The 15,306-nt window shown below is 51.5% G+C and overlaps 1 protein-coding gene across 1 annotated transcript in view; it reads right to left on the bottom strand.

Annotated features, from left to right (window-relative positions):
* Positions 1-8,848: 8,848 nt before the first annotated feature.
* LOC125449432 (mammalian ependymin-related protein 1-like) overlaps positions 8,849-15,306 on the bottom strand; it is a 29,911-nt gene continuing 23,453 nt past the window's right edge. Inside the window, exon 7 of the mRNA XM_048525214.2 lies at positions 8,849-9,124. Within this exon, the coding sequence (XP_048381171.2) occupies positions 9,049-9,124 (76 nt within the window). The 3' untranslated portion in view covers positions 8,849-9,048. The remainder of the gene's footprint in view (positions 9,125-15,306) is intronic.

Below are 15,306 nucleotides of genomic sequence, written 5' to 3'. Positions count from 1 at the left end.
CTACCACAGCCCCTTCCTTCCGCAGCCCCTCCCTACCCTAACCCTTCACTACCACAACCCCTCCATTTCTGCACAACCTGCACCCCGTTAGTCCCTGTCGCTCCCAGCCAAACCGCTCCGCCTCCATGCCGCCACGTTTACCATAGACAGAATACTATCACCGGGTTGAAGCATGGTTCCAGGGCTGGAAACACTCGGTCCCCACAGGCAAAGACTAGACGGTTGTCACTGGGCAGCCGGTGGCTCAGCGGTTAGCACTGCAGCCTCACAGCGCCAGGGACCCAGGCTCGATCCCACGCTCGGGCCACTGTCTGTGTGGAGTTTGCAGATTCTCCCTGTGTCTGCGTGGGTTTCCTCCGGGTGCTCCGGTTTCCTCCCACAGTCCAGGGATGTGCAGGTTAGGGTGGGTTGGCCGTGCTAAATTGTCCCATAGTGCCCAGGGATGTGCGGGTTAGGGTGAATTGGCCGTGCTAAATTGTCCCATAGTGCCCAGGGATGTGCAGGTTAGGGTGGATTGGCCGTGCTAAATTGTCCCGTAGTGCCCAGGGATGTGTGGGTTAGGGTGGATTGGCCGTGCTAAATTGTCCCATAGTGCCCAGGGATGTACAGGTTAGGGTGGATTGGCCGTGCTAAATTGTCCCGTAGTGCCCAGGGATGTGTGGGTTAGGGTGGATTGGCCGTGCTAAATTGTCCCATAGTGCCCAGGGATGTGCGGGTTAGGGTGGACTGGCCGTGCTAAATTGTCCCATAGTGTCCAGGGATGAGCGGGTTAGGGTGGATTGGCCGTGCTAAATTGTCCCAAAGCGCCCAAGTGTGTAGTTTCGGGGGTTGGCTGTGGGGAATGCAAGCTAACAAGGACATGGCGGGAAGTTTAGTGATGGGCTGAATGGCCTGCCTCCATTCTGTAGGGATTCTATGAACTATAATTGATTGGCACAAACAGGGCAGGACAGGGCCTCGTAGTGTTGCCCTGTTAATCCAGAGACCCAGGTCATGTTTTGCGGACCTAGGTTCGAATCCCACTAGAATTTGAATTCAGCAAAAACCAGATATTAAGAGTCTAACGATGACCACGAATCCATTGTCAATTGTTGGAAAAAACCCATCTGGTTCACTCATGTCCTTCAGGGAAGGAAACTGCCATCCTTACCTGGTCTGGGCCTACACGTGACTTTGGATCCACAGCAGTGTGGTTGACTCTTAAATGCCCTCTGGGTAATTAGGGATGGACAATAAATGCTGCCTGGCCAGAGATGCCCTCATCCTGTGAATGAACAAAGGCAAAAATAAACCTCCCAAAGGGTTCAGTAGTGTTTTTGAGGGATGGAAACTGCCATCCTTACCCAGCCGGGCCTACACGTGATCCCAGGGCCTCAGTGAGCTGGTTGACTCTCAACTGTCCTCTTAATTAGCCAAACGAGCTGCTCAGCTCACGCTTAATTGAGAAGGGAGTCGAATATTGTGGAGTAGCGGTGGGGAAAGTGACTGTGTGGGTCTCATCCCTTCAGCCATGATCATGAGAGGGCCCAAGGTGAAGTGGACCTGGTTGGTGTCGTTCCTTGGAACATGTTTTGAACTGTCCTTGCGTGTTCTGAAAGTGCTCCATTGGACTGGTTAATGTCAAACAGAACATATTCCTGAGAGCAAACATTTAATGATGGAGCACGCACTGGTGAAACATTTACAACTGGTGAACTAGAGGAAAGGTTACCGAGGCGCACAGTGCAATTTACCAGGTCCTTGTTTCAAATTGCTGTGGCAGGAACATCTAAGCTGCGATTTCAAAACAGGTCGTTGACATTTCACGAAAGTGTTTACATCAGTTAAGGATTTCTTTCTTTTTTGAAAGAAGGCTTCTTAGAAATGGCATGATGTGTCATAACAATTGGATTTACAGGGGCCTATCCATGACCAGAGCAGGACCTCTCAGGAGGAAGTGCCGTGTTGGGCTCTCCTGTATCGCAAAAGCGCTGTGCGGTGAGCCTGACCTTTTCTTTCCAATTCAATCACGAGACGAGGGCGTCTCTGTCTAGGCCCAGCATTTATTGCCATCCTCAACTGTCCAAGGGGCAGTTAAGAGCCAACCTGTTTATTGTGAGGTGCTGTGTTTTGGCTCAGCAAATCAGAAGAGCACTTACACAGTTAACAGAATAGACTGTCCTTTAGTGTCACGTGTTTTCTAGTACAGGAGCGCAGTGAAGTGTTTCTACAATGGCCACCTCTTAGGGCATCATCTTATTTATAAACACCTTGGTACAAGGCTTACAGAGTCAAATAAACAAAGAGTTGTTGCAGAGTAATGGTGAGGTCCTGGGGCGTGTTGCTGAAGACACAGACCTAGGAGGGGGCAGGTTCATAGCTCCCTGAGAGTGGAGTCGCAGTAGACAGGGCGGTGAGGAAGATGTTTGGGACGCTCGCCTTTATTGGCCAGTGCATTGAGTGTAGGAGTTGGGAGGGTCATGTTGTGGCTGTACAGGACGTTGGTTAGGGCCACTTTTGGAATACTGCCTTCAATCCTAGCCTCCCTGCTACAGGAAGGATGTTGTGGAACTTGAAAGGGTTCAGAAAAGATTTACAAGGATGTTGCCAGGGTTGGAGGGTTTGAGCTACAGGGAGAGGCTGGGGCTATTTTCCCTGGAGCATTGGATGCTGAGGGGGTGACCTTATAGACGTTTATAAAACCATGAAGGGCATGGACAGTGTGAATAGACAAGGTCTTTTCCCCAGGGTAGGGGAGTCCAAAACTAGAGGGGCATAGGTTTCAGGTGAGAGGGGAAAGATTTAAAAGGGACCTGAGGGGCAACTTTTTCACTCAGAGGGTAGTGCGTGTATGGAATGAGCTCCAGAAGAAGGGGTGGGGGCTGGTACAGTTACAGCATTTAAAAGGCACCTGGATGAGTACATGGACAGGAAGGGTTTAGAGGGATAGGGGCCAAATGCTGGGAAATGGGACTAGATTATTTTAGAATATCTGGTCAGCATGGACGAGATGGACCGAAGGTACTGTTTCTGTGCTGTATGACTCTATAACATGTTGCTGTGGGTCTGGAGTCACATGTAGGCCCAGGCCAGGTAAGTATGGCAGTTTCCTTCCCTGAAGGACATTAGTGAACCAGATGGGTTTTTGCTCAAGAATCAACAGTGATCATCATTAGACTTTAAAGCCAGATATTCATTGAACTCAAATTCCACCATCTGCCGGGGTGGGATTCGAACGCAGTTCCCCGTGCCTTTAGTAGGGTTAATAATACCATTGGTCCAATGCCTCCTCAAGTTGGGTTGAATTTTTTGGAAGGGCACCTGCCACCAAAGGCCAGGGTTTTTTCTCACTGTCTCTTACACAACTGACCTCATTGAGTATCCACATCCGCTATGGTATGCCCTCACAATTAAATTCTCGCACCATCCTACACAGGGCAATTTGGTACTCAGCAGTATCCCGGGATTCACCGGAATTCATTCCCTGCTCCACACCCGGATGTACTCGGTCAGTCTGGAGCCGCCCTCTCGTGGTCCCTGATATCTGCCACAGACATGGCTAATCAGCACCTCAGGACACCTTTCACTGCATTAAAGGGGCAACGTAAATGCAGGGTATTGTTGTAGTGCAGAGATAGCTCTGAAGACTCTGGCCAGCTCACCACAGAGTCAATTGAATTCCTCCTCCATTTCACGTCAGTTTTCCTGAGGGACAAATCAGTTAGACTTCCTTGTTGTGCCATGTGTTTCTGAACTCACACAGCAAAGCGCTAATCCTGCCCGGCCCCGTACTGTCCCTGTCCTGGGGAGTGTTTGACAGGAAAGTGTAGAGGGAGCATGATTATTTAAGATAAATTCTGCTGTTTGAATAAGAAAGCAAAAACGTGCCCCTTTCTTCAAAATCCTTGAGCTCTCCCATCGATATACCCCTACCTGGGCCAGCTTAGCTCATGGTGGCTGCAGAGCAAGATCCCATTGATTGTCTCCTGGGGAAGGATTGACAATGACTTTGGTGCATGGAACACGTTGGCGCAGGTGGTACACGGGCCTCTTGGCACAGAGCCGAGGAGCAACCCTGAACGCAATCTGGCTTATTGACTGTTTTTTATGGAATCTGGTTTGTTTGGCTCATGTTCCCTTCGGATGTTGGGTCTTATTTTGCAAACAGTCCCACACAGAAGCACCAAAGCAGTCGGTCGCAGTAGATTACTTTCTCCCTCAAGCCCCAGGGTGTCTCAGGGGTTGGCGCTGCTGCCCCATGGCATCAGGGACTCAGCTTCAATTCCACCCTCAGGAGACTGACTGTGTGGAGTTTGCACATTCTCCATGTGTCTGTGTGGGTTTCCTCCGGGTGCTCCAGTTTCCTCCCACAGTCCAAAGACGTGCAGGTTAGGGTGGGTTGGCCGTGCTAAATTGTCCCATAGTGCCCAGGGATGTGCGGGTTAGGGTGGATTGGCCGTGCTAAATTATCCCATAGTGCCCAGGGATGTGCGGGTTAGGGTGGATTGGCCGTGCTAAATTGTCCCATAGTGTCCAGGGATGTGCAGGTTAGGGTGGATTGGCCATGCTAAATTGTCCCATAGTGCCCAGGGATGTGCGGGTTAGGGTGGATTGGCCATGCTAAATTGTCCCATAGTGCCCAGGGATGTGCAGATTAGGGTGGATTGGCCGTGCTAAATTGTCCCATAGTGTCCAGGGATGTGCGGGTTAGGGTGGATTGGCCGTGCTAAATTGTCCCATAGTGCCCAGGGATGTGCAGATTAGGGTGGATTGGCCGTGCTAAATTGTCCCATAGTGCCCAGGGATGTGCGGGTTAGGGTGGATTGGCCGTGCTAAATTGTCCCATAGTGTCCAGGGATGTGCGGGTTAGGGTGGGTTGGCCGTGCTAAATTGTCACATAGTGTCCAGGGATGTGGAGGTTAGGGTGGGATTGGCTGTGCTAAATTGTCCCATAGTGCCCAGGGATGTGCGGGTTAGGGTGGATTGGCCATGCTAAATTGTCACATAGTGCCCAGGGATGTGCAGGTTAGGGTGGATTGGCCGTGCTAAATTGTCCCATAGTGTCCAGGGATGTGCGGGTTAGGGTGGATTGGCCGTGCTAAATTGTCACATAGTGTCCAGGGATGTGCAGGTTAGGGTGGATTGGCCGTGCTAAATTGTCCCATAGTGCCCAGGGATGTGCAGGTTAGGGTGGATTGGCCGTGCTAAATTGTCCCATAGTGTCCAGGGATGTGTGGGTTAGGGTGGATTGGCCGTGCTAAATTGTCCCATAGTGTCCAGGGATGTGTGGGTTAGGGTGGATTGGCCGTGATAAATTGTCCCATAGTGTCCAGGGATGTGCAGGTTAGGGTGGATTGGCCGTGCTAAATTGTCCCATAGTGTCCAGGGATGTGCAGGTTAGGGTGGATTGGCCGTGCTAAATTGTCCCATAGTGCTCAGGGATGTGTGGGTTAGGGTGGATTGGCCGTGCTAAATTGTCCCATAGTGTCCAGGGATGTGCAGGTTAGGGTGGATTGGCCGTGCTAAATTGTCCCATTGTGCCCAGGGATGTGCAGGTTAGGGTGGATTGGCCATGATAAATTGTCCTATAGTGTCCAGGGATGTGCAGGTTAGGGTGGATTGGCCGTGCTAAATTGTCCCATAGTGCCCAGGGATGTGCGGGTTAGGGTGGGTTGTCCGTGTTAAATTGTCCCATAGTGCCCAGGGATGTGCAGGTTAGGGTGGGTTGGCCGTGCTAAATTGACCCATAGTGCCCAGGGATGTGCGGGTTAGGGTGGATTGGCCGTGCTAAATTGACCCATAGTGCCCAGGGATGTGCGGGTTAGGGTGGATTGTCCGTGCTAAATTGTCCCATAGTGCACAGGGATGTGCAGGTTAGGGTGGATTGGCCGTGTTAAATTGTCCCATAGTGCCCAGGGATGTGTAGGTTAGGGTGGATTGTCCGTGCTAATTTGTCCCATAGTGCCCAGGGATGTACAGGTTAGGGTGGGTTGTCCGTGCTAAATTGACCCATAGTGCCCAGGGATGTGCGGGTTAGGGGGGATTGGCCGTGCTAAATTGACCCGTAGTGCCCAGGGATGTGTGGGTTAGGGTGGATTGGCCGTGCTAAATTGACCCATAGTGCCCAGGGATTTGCAGGTTAGGGTGGGTTGGCCGTGCTAAGTTGTCCCATAGTGCCCAGGGATGTGTAGTTTCAGGGGTTGGCCGTGGGGAATGCAAGCTAACAAGGACATGGCGGGAAGTTTAGTGATGGGCTGAATGGCCTGCCTCCATTCTGTAGGGATTCTATGAACTATAATTGATTGGCACAAACAGGGCAGGACAGGGCCTCGTAGTGTTGCCCTGTTAATCCAGAGACCCAGGTCATGTTTTGCGGACCTAGATTCGAATCCCACTAGAATTTGAATTCAGCAAAAACCAGGTATTAAGAGTCTAACGATGACCACGAATCCATTGTCAATTGTTGGAAAAAACCCATCTGGTTCACTCATGTCCTTCAGGGAAGGAAACTGCCATCCTTACCTGGTCTGGGCCTACACGTGACTTTGGATCCACAGCAGTGTGGTTGACTCTTAAATGCCCTCTGGGTAATTAGGGATGGACAATAAATGCTGCCTGGCCAGAGATGCCCTCATCCTGTGAATGAACAAAGGCAAAAATAAACCTCCCAAAGGGTTCAGTAGTGTTTTTGAGGGATGGAAACTGCCATCCTTACCCAGCCGGGCCTACATGTGATCCCAGGGCCTCAGTGAGCTGGTTGACTCTCAACTGTCCTCTTAATTAGCCAAACGAGCTGCTCAGCTCACGCTTAATTGAGAAGGGAGTCGAATATTGTGGAGTAGCGGTGGGGAAAGTGATTGTGTGGGTCTCATCCCTTCAGCCATGATCATGAGAGGGACCAAGGTGAAGTGGACCTGGTTGGTGTCGTTCCTTGGAACATGTTTTGAACTGTCCTTGCGTGTTCTGAAAGTGCTCCATTGGACTGGTTAATGTCAAACAGAACATATTCCTGAGAGCAAACATTTAATGATGGAGCACGCACTGGTGAAACATTTACAACTGGTGAACTAGAGGAAAGGTTACCGAGGCGCACAGTGCAATTTACCAGGTCCTTGTTTCAAATTGCTGTGGCAGGAACATCTAAGCTGCGATTTCAAAACAGGTCGTTGACATTTCACAAAAATGTTTACATCAGTTAAGGATTTCTTTCTTTTTTGAAAGAAGGCTTCTTAGAAATGGCATGATGTGTCATAACAATTGGATTTACAGTGGCCTATCCATGACCAGATGTGCAGGTTAGGGTGGGTTGGCCGTGCTAAATTGTCCCATAGTGTCCAGGGATGTGCGGGTTAGGGTGGATTGGCCGTGCTAAATTGTCCCATAGTGTCCAGGGATGTGCGGGTTAGGGTGGATTGGCCATGCTAAATTGTCCCATAGTGTCCAGGGATGTGCAGGTTAGGGTGGATTGGCCGTGCTGAATTGTCCCATAGTGCCCAGGGATGTACAGGTTAGGGTGGATTGGCCGTGCTAAATTGTCCCATAGTGCCCGGGGATGTGCGGGTTAGGGTGGGTTGGCCGTGCTAAATTGTCCCATAGTGCCCAGGGATGTGCGGGTTAGGGTGGATTGGCCGTGCTAAATTGCCCCACAGTGACCAGGGATGTGCGGGTTAGGGTGGATTGGCCGTGCTAAGTTGTCCCATAGTGCCCAGGGATGTGCAGGTTAGGGTGGATTGGCCATGCTAAATTGTCCCATAGTGCCCAGGGATGTGCAGGTTAGGGTGGATTGGCCGTGCTAAATTGCCCCGCAGTGACCAGGGATGTGCGGGTTAGGGTGGATTGGCCGTGCTAAGTTGTCCCATAGTGCCCAGGGATGTGCAGGTTAGGGTGGATTGGCCATGCTAAATTGTCCCATAGTGCCCAGGGATGTGCAGGTTAGGGTGGATTGGCCGTGCTAAATTGTCCCATAGTGCCCAGGGATGTGCAGGTTAGGGTGGATTGGCCGTGCTAAACTGTCCCATAGTGCCCAGGGATGTGCAGGTTAGGGTGGATTGGCCGTGCTAAGTTGTCCCATAGTGCCCAGGGATGTGCAGGTTAGGGTGGATTGGCCGTGCTAAATTGTCCCATAGTGTCCAGGGATGTGCGGGTTAGGGTGGATTGGCCATGCTAAATTGTCCCATAGTGCCCAGGGATGTGCAGGTTAGGGTGGATTGGCTGTGCTAAGTTGTCCCATAGTGCCCAGGGATGTGCGGGTTAGGGTGGATTGTCCGTGCTAAATTGCCCCATAGTGCCCAGGGATGTGCGGGTTAGGGTGGATTGGCCGTGCTAAATTGTCCCATAGTGTCCAGGGATGTGCAGGTTAGGGTGGATTGGCCGTGCTAAATTGTCCCATAGTGCCCAGGGATGTGCAGGTTAGGGTGGATTGGCCGTGCTAAATTGTCCCATAGTGCCCAGGGATGTGCAGGTTAGGGTGGATTGGCCGTGTTAAATTGTCCCATAGTTCCCAGGGATGTGCGGGTTAGGGTGGATTGGCTGTGGGAAATACAAGGTAGGGTGGTGTGAATCTGTGGGTGGCATGACTTTTGGCAGGTTGGTGCAGACTTGTTGGGCCGATTGTGAGGACTGTGTGAACTTAGGAGCCTCGAGGTGATCATTCAAGCCATGAACCAGCTTCAGTTTTCACTGAGGTACTGATTGAAGTGTATCCCAATCTCACACATTGGTTCCACACCCATGAATAATCTCTATTGCCTCTCTCACTCGCTGTGTAACCGTACAGGGTACAGTGTATATACAGCAGGGTAAGGCTCACTGGCTGTGTAACTGTACAGGGTACAGTGTATATTCAGCAGGGTAAGGCTCACTCGCCGTGTAACCGTACAAGGTACAGTGTTTATTCATCAGGGTAAGGCTCACTCGCCGTGTAACCGTACAAGGTACAGTGTTTATTCAGCAGGGTAAGGCTCACTCGCCGTGTAACCGTACAGAGCCAGTTTTTACTCAGCAGGGTAACTGTTCTTTATTAGAGTTGTATAAATTCTGTTTGTGTATTGCCTCCAAGAGAGAATATTCTCAGTTGAGCTCAGAGCACTCTGCTGGAGGGACAAACACATTCGGATCACTGATCCCTGTCGTCATACTGCTGGCCCTAAAAATTAAAGAAAAGAACAGAGTGAGTGAAGGTTTGTTCAGAAATATTGCATTTCACAGATGTTGAACTGGCATGACTGGGGAAAATGCAGCAAATTATCTGGGCTGATAGGAACGGCCGATGCTGGATAATCCGAGATAACAAGGTGTGGAGCTGGATGAACACAGCAGGCCCAGCAGCATCTCAGGAGCTCAAAAGCTGGCGCTTCGGGCCTAGACCCTTCATCAGAGAGGGGGATGGGGAGAGGGAACTGGAATAAAAGGGAGAGAGGGGGAGGCGGATCGAAGATGGAGAGAGGAGACGATGGGTGGAGAGGAGACAGACAGGTCAAAGAGGCGGGGATGGAGCCAGTAAAGGTGAGTGTAAGTGGGAAGTTGGGGAGGGGAGAGGTCAGTCCGGGGAGGACGGGCAGGTCAAGGGAGCGGGATGAGGTTAGTAGGTAGGAATTGGAGGTGCGGCTTGAGGTGGGAGGAGGGGATAGGTGAGAGAAAGAACAGGTTAGGGAGGCAGGGACGAGCTGGGCGGTTTTGGGATGCAGTGGGGGAAGGGGAGATTTTGAAGCTGGTGAAGTCCACGTTGATACCATTGGGCTGCAGGGTTCCCAAGCGGAATATGAGTTGCTGTTCCTGCAACCTTCGGGTGGCATCATTGTGGCAGTGCAGGAGGCCCATGATGGACATGTCGTCTGAGGGATGGGAAGGGGAGTGGAAATGGTTCGCGACTGGGAGGTGCAGTTGTTTGTTGCGAACTGAGCGGAGGTGTTCTGCAAAGCGGTCCCCAAGCCTCCGCTTGGTTTGCCCAATGTAGAGGAAGCCACACCGGGTACAATGGATACAGTATCCCACATTGGCAGATGTGCAGGTGAACCTCTGCTTAATTTGGAAAGTCATCTTGGGGCCTGGGATAGGGGTGAGGGAGGAGGTGTAGGGGCAGGTGTAGCACTTCCTGTGGTTGCAGGGGAAGGTGTCGGGTGTGGTGGGGTTGGAGGGCAGTGTGGAGCGGACAAGTGAGTCATAGAGAGAGTGGTCCCTCTGGAAAGCAGACAAGCCTGCTCCTGCCCCACTGACCTTATCTCCACCTATCTCGACTCCATTTTCTCCCCCTTGTTACAGGGGCTCCCTACGTATGTCCATGACACCACCCACGCTCTCCACCTCCATTCCCCAGTCCCCAACATCTCATCTTTACCATGGACATCCAGCCCCTATACACCTACATTCCCTATACAGATGGCGTAAAGGCCCTCCGCTTCTTCCTGTCCCGCAGGCCAGACCAGTCACCCTCCAATGACACCCTTACTTAGCCAAATTTGCCCCACCCTCAAAACCTCTTTATTCCACGCACTTCCTATGGACAAAGGGGGTGGCCATGGGTACCTGCATGGGCCCAAGCTATGCCTGCCTCTTTTTATGTTACATGGAACAATCCCTCTTCTGTACCTACACTGGCCCCAAACCTCACCTCTTCCTCTGTTACATTGAAGACTGTATCAGTGCCCCACAAGGAGCTCGAACAGTTCATCCACTTCACCAGCACCTTCCACCCCAACCTTCAGTTCACCTGGACCATCCCTAATACCTCTCTCTCCTTCCTGGACCTCTCTGTCTCCATCTCCAGCAACCACCTAGAAACCAATATCCATTTCAAGCTCATCAACTCCCACAGCTACCACGAATACACCTTCTCCCACCACCTTCCTGCAAAAATGCCATCCCCTATTCCCAATTCCTTCACCTCCGCCGCATCTGCTCCCAGGATGAGGCATTCCACTCCCGCACATCCCAGATGTCCATGTTCTTCAAGAACCGCAACATCAACCCCCCGCCCCCACCCGCAGTGGTCAAGAATGCCCTCGACCATGTCTCCCGCATTTCCCGCACCTCATCCCTCACACCCCCTCGCCTCAAAAACAACCAAAACAGAATCCCCCTCATCCTCACATACCACCTCACCAATCTCCGGACAAAACGCATCATCCTCCGACACTTCCGCCATCTACAATCCGACCCCACCACCAAGGACATTTTTCCACCCCCACCCTTGTCTGCTTTCCAGAGAGACCACTCTCTCCGCGACTCCCTTGTCCACTCCACACACCCCTCCAGCCCCACTACACCCGCCCTTTCCCCTGCAACCGCAGGAAATGCTACACCTGCCCCCACACCTCCTCCCTCACCCCCATCCCAGGCCTCAAGATGACTTTCCATATTAAGCAGATGTTCACCTGCACATCTGCCAATGTGGTATACTGCATCCACTGTACCCGGTGTGGCTTCCTCTACATTGGGGAAACCAAGCAGAGGCTTGGGGACCGCTTTGCAGAACACCTCCGCTCGGTTCGCAATAAACAACTGCACCCCCCAGTCGCGAACCATTTTAACGCCCCCTCCCATTCTTTAAATGACATGTCCATCATGGGCCTCCTGCAGTGCCACAATGATGCCACCCGAAGGTTGCAGGAACAGCAACTCATATTCCGCTTGGGAACCCTGCAGCCCAATGGTATCAATGTGGACTTCACCAGCTTCAAAATCTCTCCCTCCCCCCACTGCATCCCAAAACCAGCCCAGCTTGTACCAACCTCCCTAACCTGTTCTTTCTCTCACCCATCCCCTCCTCCCACCTCAAGCCGCACCTCCATTTCCCACCTACTAACTTCATCTCGCCCCCTTGACATGTCCGTCCTCCCCGGACTGACCTATCCCCTCCCTACCTCCCCACCTATACTCTCTCCACCTATCTTCTTTTCTCTCCATCTTCGTCCGCCTCCCCCTCTCTCCCTATTTATTCCAGAACCCTCACCCCATCCCCGTCTCTGATGATGGGTCTAGGCTATCAGCTATCAGCTATCCTGCTTTTAATTTGCTGCTTGGCCTGCTGTGTTTATTCAGCTCCACACCTTGTTGTCTCAAACCATCTAAGCTGTTCAGATCTTGCCAACTGTGAGGCATCGAGGCTGGTGTTTGGCTGCAGAGCATTGGATTCCTAAGAACCTTTACCAATATCGTTGAATCTTTACAATATAGAAGCAGGCCATTCAGCCCATCAAATCCACGTTAACATTCCACAAAAACATCCTATCCAGGCCCACCTCTCCTACTGTACAACACTGTTTCCCACGGCCAACCCACCCTAACCGGCACATCCCTGGGCACTATGGGACAATTTAGCACGGCCAATCCACCCTAATCCCCACATCCCTGGGCACTATGGGACAGTTTAGCACAGCCAATCCACCCTAACCTGCACATCCCTGGGCACTACGGGACAATTTAGCACGGCCAATCCACCCTAATCCCCACATCCCTGGGCACTATGGGACAATTTAGCACGGCCAATCCACCCTAACCTGTACATCCCTGGGCACTATGGGACAATTTAGCACGGCCAATCCACCCTAACCTGCACATCCCTGGGCACTATGGGACAATTTAGCACGGCCAATCCACCCTAACCCGCACATCCCTGGGCACTATGGGACAAAGTAGCACGGCCAATCCACCCTAACGTGCACATCCCTGGGCACTATGGGACAGTTTAGCACGGCCAATCCACCCTAACCTGCACATCCCTGGGCACTACGGGACAATTTAGCACGGCCAATCCACCCTAATCCCCACATCCCTGGGCACTATGGGACAATTTAGCACGGCCAACCCACCCTAACCCGCACATCCCTGGGCACTTTGGGACAATTTAGCACGGCCAATCCACCCTAACCTGTACACCCCTGGGCACTATGGGACAATTTAGCACAGCCAATCCACCCTAACCTGCACATCCCTGGGCACTATGGGACAATTAGGCACGGCCAACCCACCCTAACCTGCACATCCCTGGGCTCTATGGGACAATTTAGCACGGCCAATCCACCCTAACCTGCACATCCCTGGGCACTATGGGACATTTTAGCATGGCCAATCCACCCTAACCTGCACATCCCTGGGCCCTTTGGATAGGGGCCAAATGCAGGCCAAGGGGGCTTGTTCACATTGGGAAACTGAACGGTTCACTTCCCTGACACTGTGACCTTTGGGTTCAGCCACGAACCGCGACTGATGCCTCCCAAAAGAGGGAAAAAAAAGAGGAAAACCCACGTTAAGGACCTCATTGTATCTCCACAGGTTCCCTGCCAAAATGGCAAGGGCGATTTACCTTCCACCTTATGGGTGTCTCTGTCTAATCCTGGTATCTGCTCAGGGTCTGTGGAGGTGCACGAAATTGCCATTTGAGACAATACCTACAGATTATCCAAAATCCCCATGAATCTCAGGAGTACCATGTCCCACATGGAATCATCTCTCACCAAGGAGTGAAGCGCATGCTTCCTCTGGTGGCTGAGATGGGTCATTACTGCACTGGGTACCACACTCTTGTGTCATAGAACATTGAACCGTGCAGGCCCTTCGGCCCACAGTGTTGTGCCGACCTATTGTCCTACCACATTGGGTCGAGTGCTCAAGCCCTAAGCCAGGCCCCGCCCCAGTCCTTCGGTGTAAAACTGGGGCTGAAGACGCAGTGCCCTTATATCTGAGCCAGGAGGCCTGCGTTCAAATCCCAGCTAGCCCAGAGGAGCGCAAAGACATCTCTGAGAAAGGTGACCAGGAATTATCTGAAACGGAGATCGATACTCTTATTGCTAAGGGAGTGCGGCACTGTCAGAGAGGCTGTTCAGATCAGATACTCAGCATGGTCACGTCTGCACATATTTAAGAGGCATTTTAAGTCAGCAAGTCAACAGATTGAGGGGAAGGTAGATGTTAAGAGCAGTAAATAAGACACAAACGATAGGCAGAGACAGGCAAATTAACACATTGGTACTAATGGGCTAGCATGTCTACAGTGGTAAGGCAGATGGGCTTAGAGCCCGGATCAATACATGGGACTATGATGTTGTGGCCATTACAGAGACTTAGCCGAAAGAGGGAGACACAGAGAGAGAGAGACAGGACTAGCTGCTCAGCGTTCCTGGGTTTCGCAGTTTTCGACGCAATAAAGTTGAAGGTAAAGGAGGTGGAGTATTAATCAGGGAGAACATCACATCTGCACTTGGAGACGACACACCTGAGGGCTCATCCACTGATGCAGAATGGGTACAGCTCAAAAAATAAGATGGGTGCGACGACTCTGATCGGATTGAACTCTCCTAACAGCCACCAAGACATATAGAAGCAAATATCTAGGCAGATGATATGAAGGCACATCTGGAGTATTGTGTCCACTTCTGGTCACCTCATTACAGGAAAGGTGTGGAAGCGTTAGGAAAAGTGCAGAGAAGATTTACCAGGATGTTGCCTGAAATGGAGGGAAGGTCTTACGAGGAAAGGTTGAGAGAGTGAGGGTTTTTCTCTTTAGAACGACAAAGAATGAGAGGGGACTCGATACAGGTGTACAAAATGAGTTCCTCTACTGTTGCAGGCAAAATATGTAAACAGTACAGATTGGAAACATCCATCTTATATCGCCAGTGTGGAAGCAGGGTCTAGACCCAAAATGTCAGCTTTCCTGCTCCTCTGATGCTGCTTGGCCTGCTGTGTTCGTCCAGCTCCACACCTTGTTATCTCAGATTCTCCAACATTGGCAGTTCCTACTGTCTCTGGAATAACCTGATTGCATTTAGAGTCGCTCAGCAAAGAATCAGACCCTTCAATGCTGATCAGATACTTAAATGAATCTAGTCCCATTCCCCAGCATTTGGCCCCTATCCCTCTAACCCCTTCCTATTCATGTCCCCATCCAGATGTCTTTTAAATGCTGTAACTGTACCAGCCTCCACCACTTCCTCTGGCAGCTCCTTCCATACACGCACCACCCTCTGTGTGAAAAAGTTGCCCCTTGGGTCCCCTTTCCCCTCTCACCTTAAACCTATGCCCCTCTAGTTTTGGGACTCCCCTACCCTGGGGAAAAGACATTGTCTATTCACCCTATCCACGCCCCTCAAGATTTTATAAACCTCTGTAACGACACCCCCTCAGCCTCTGACGCTCAAGAGAAAATAGCCCCAGGCTATTCAGCCTCTCCCTGGAGCTCAAACCCTCCGGCCCTGGTAATATCTCTTGTCTGGATCCTTTTGAGTCTCACAACATCTGTCCCAAACTTTGAGACACAGCTGTAGCTCTGGGTTCAGAGCTGAGGTGAGTCAGAGTGAACACCACTCCAACTTCCGCCCCCCGCAGTGA

This window comes from Stegostoma tigrinum, chromosome 42, assembly GCF_030684315.1.
Source record: "Stegostoma tigrinum isolate sSteTig4 chromosome 42, sSteTig4.hap1, whole genome shotgun sequence".
Classification (NCBI taxonomy): domain Eukaryota; kingdom Metazoa; phylum Chordata; class Chondrichthyes; order Orectolobiformes; family Stegostomatidae; genus Stegostoma; species Stegostoma tigrinum.
Note: the sequence above shows the minus strand (reverse complement) of the source record. Positions and strands in the feature narration are given on the sequence as shown.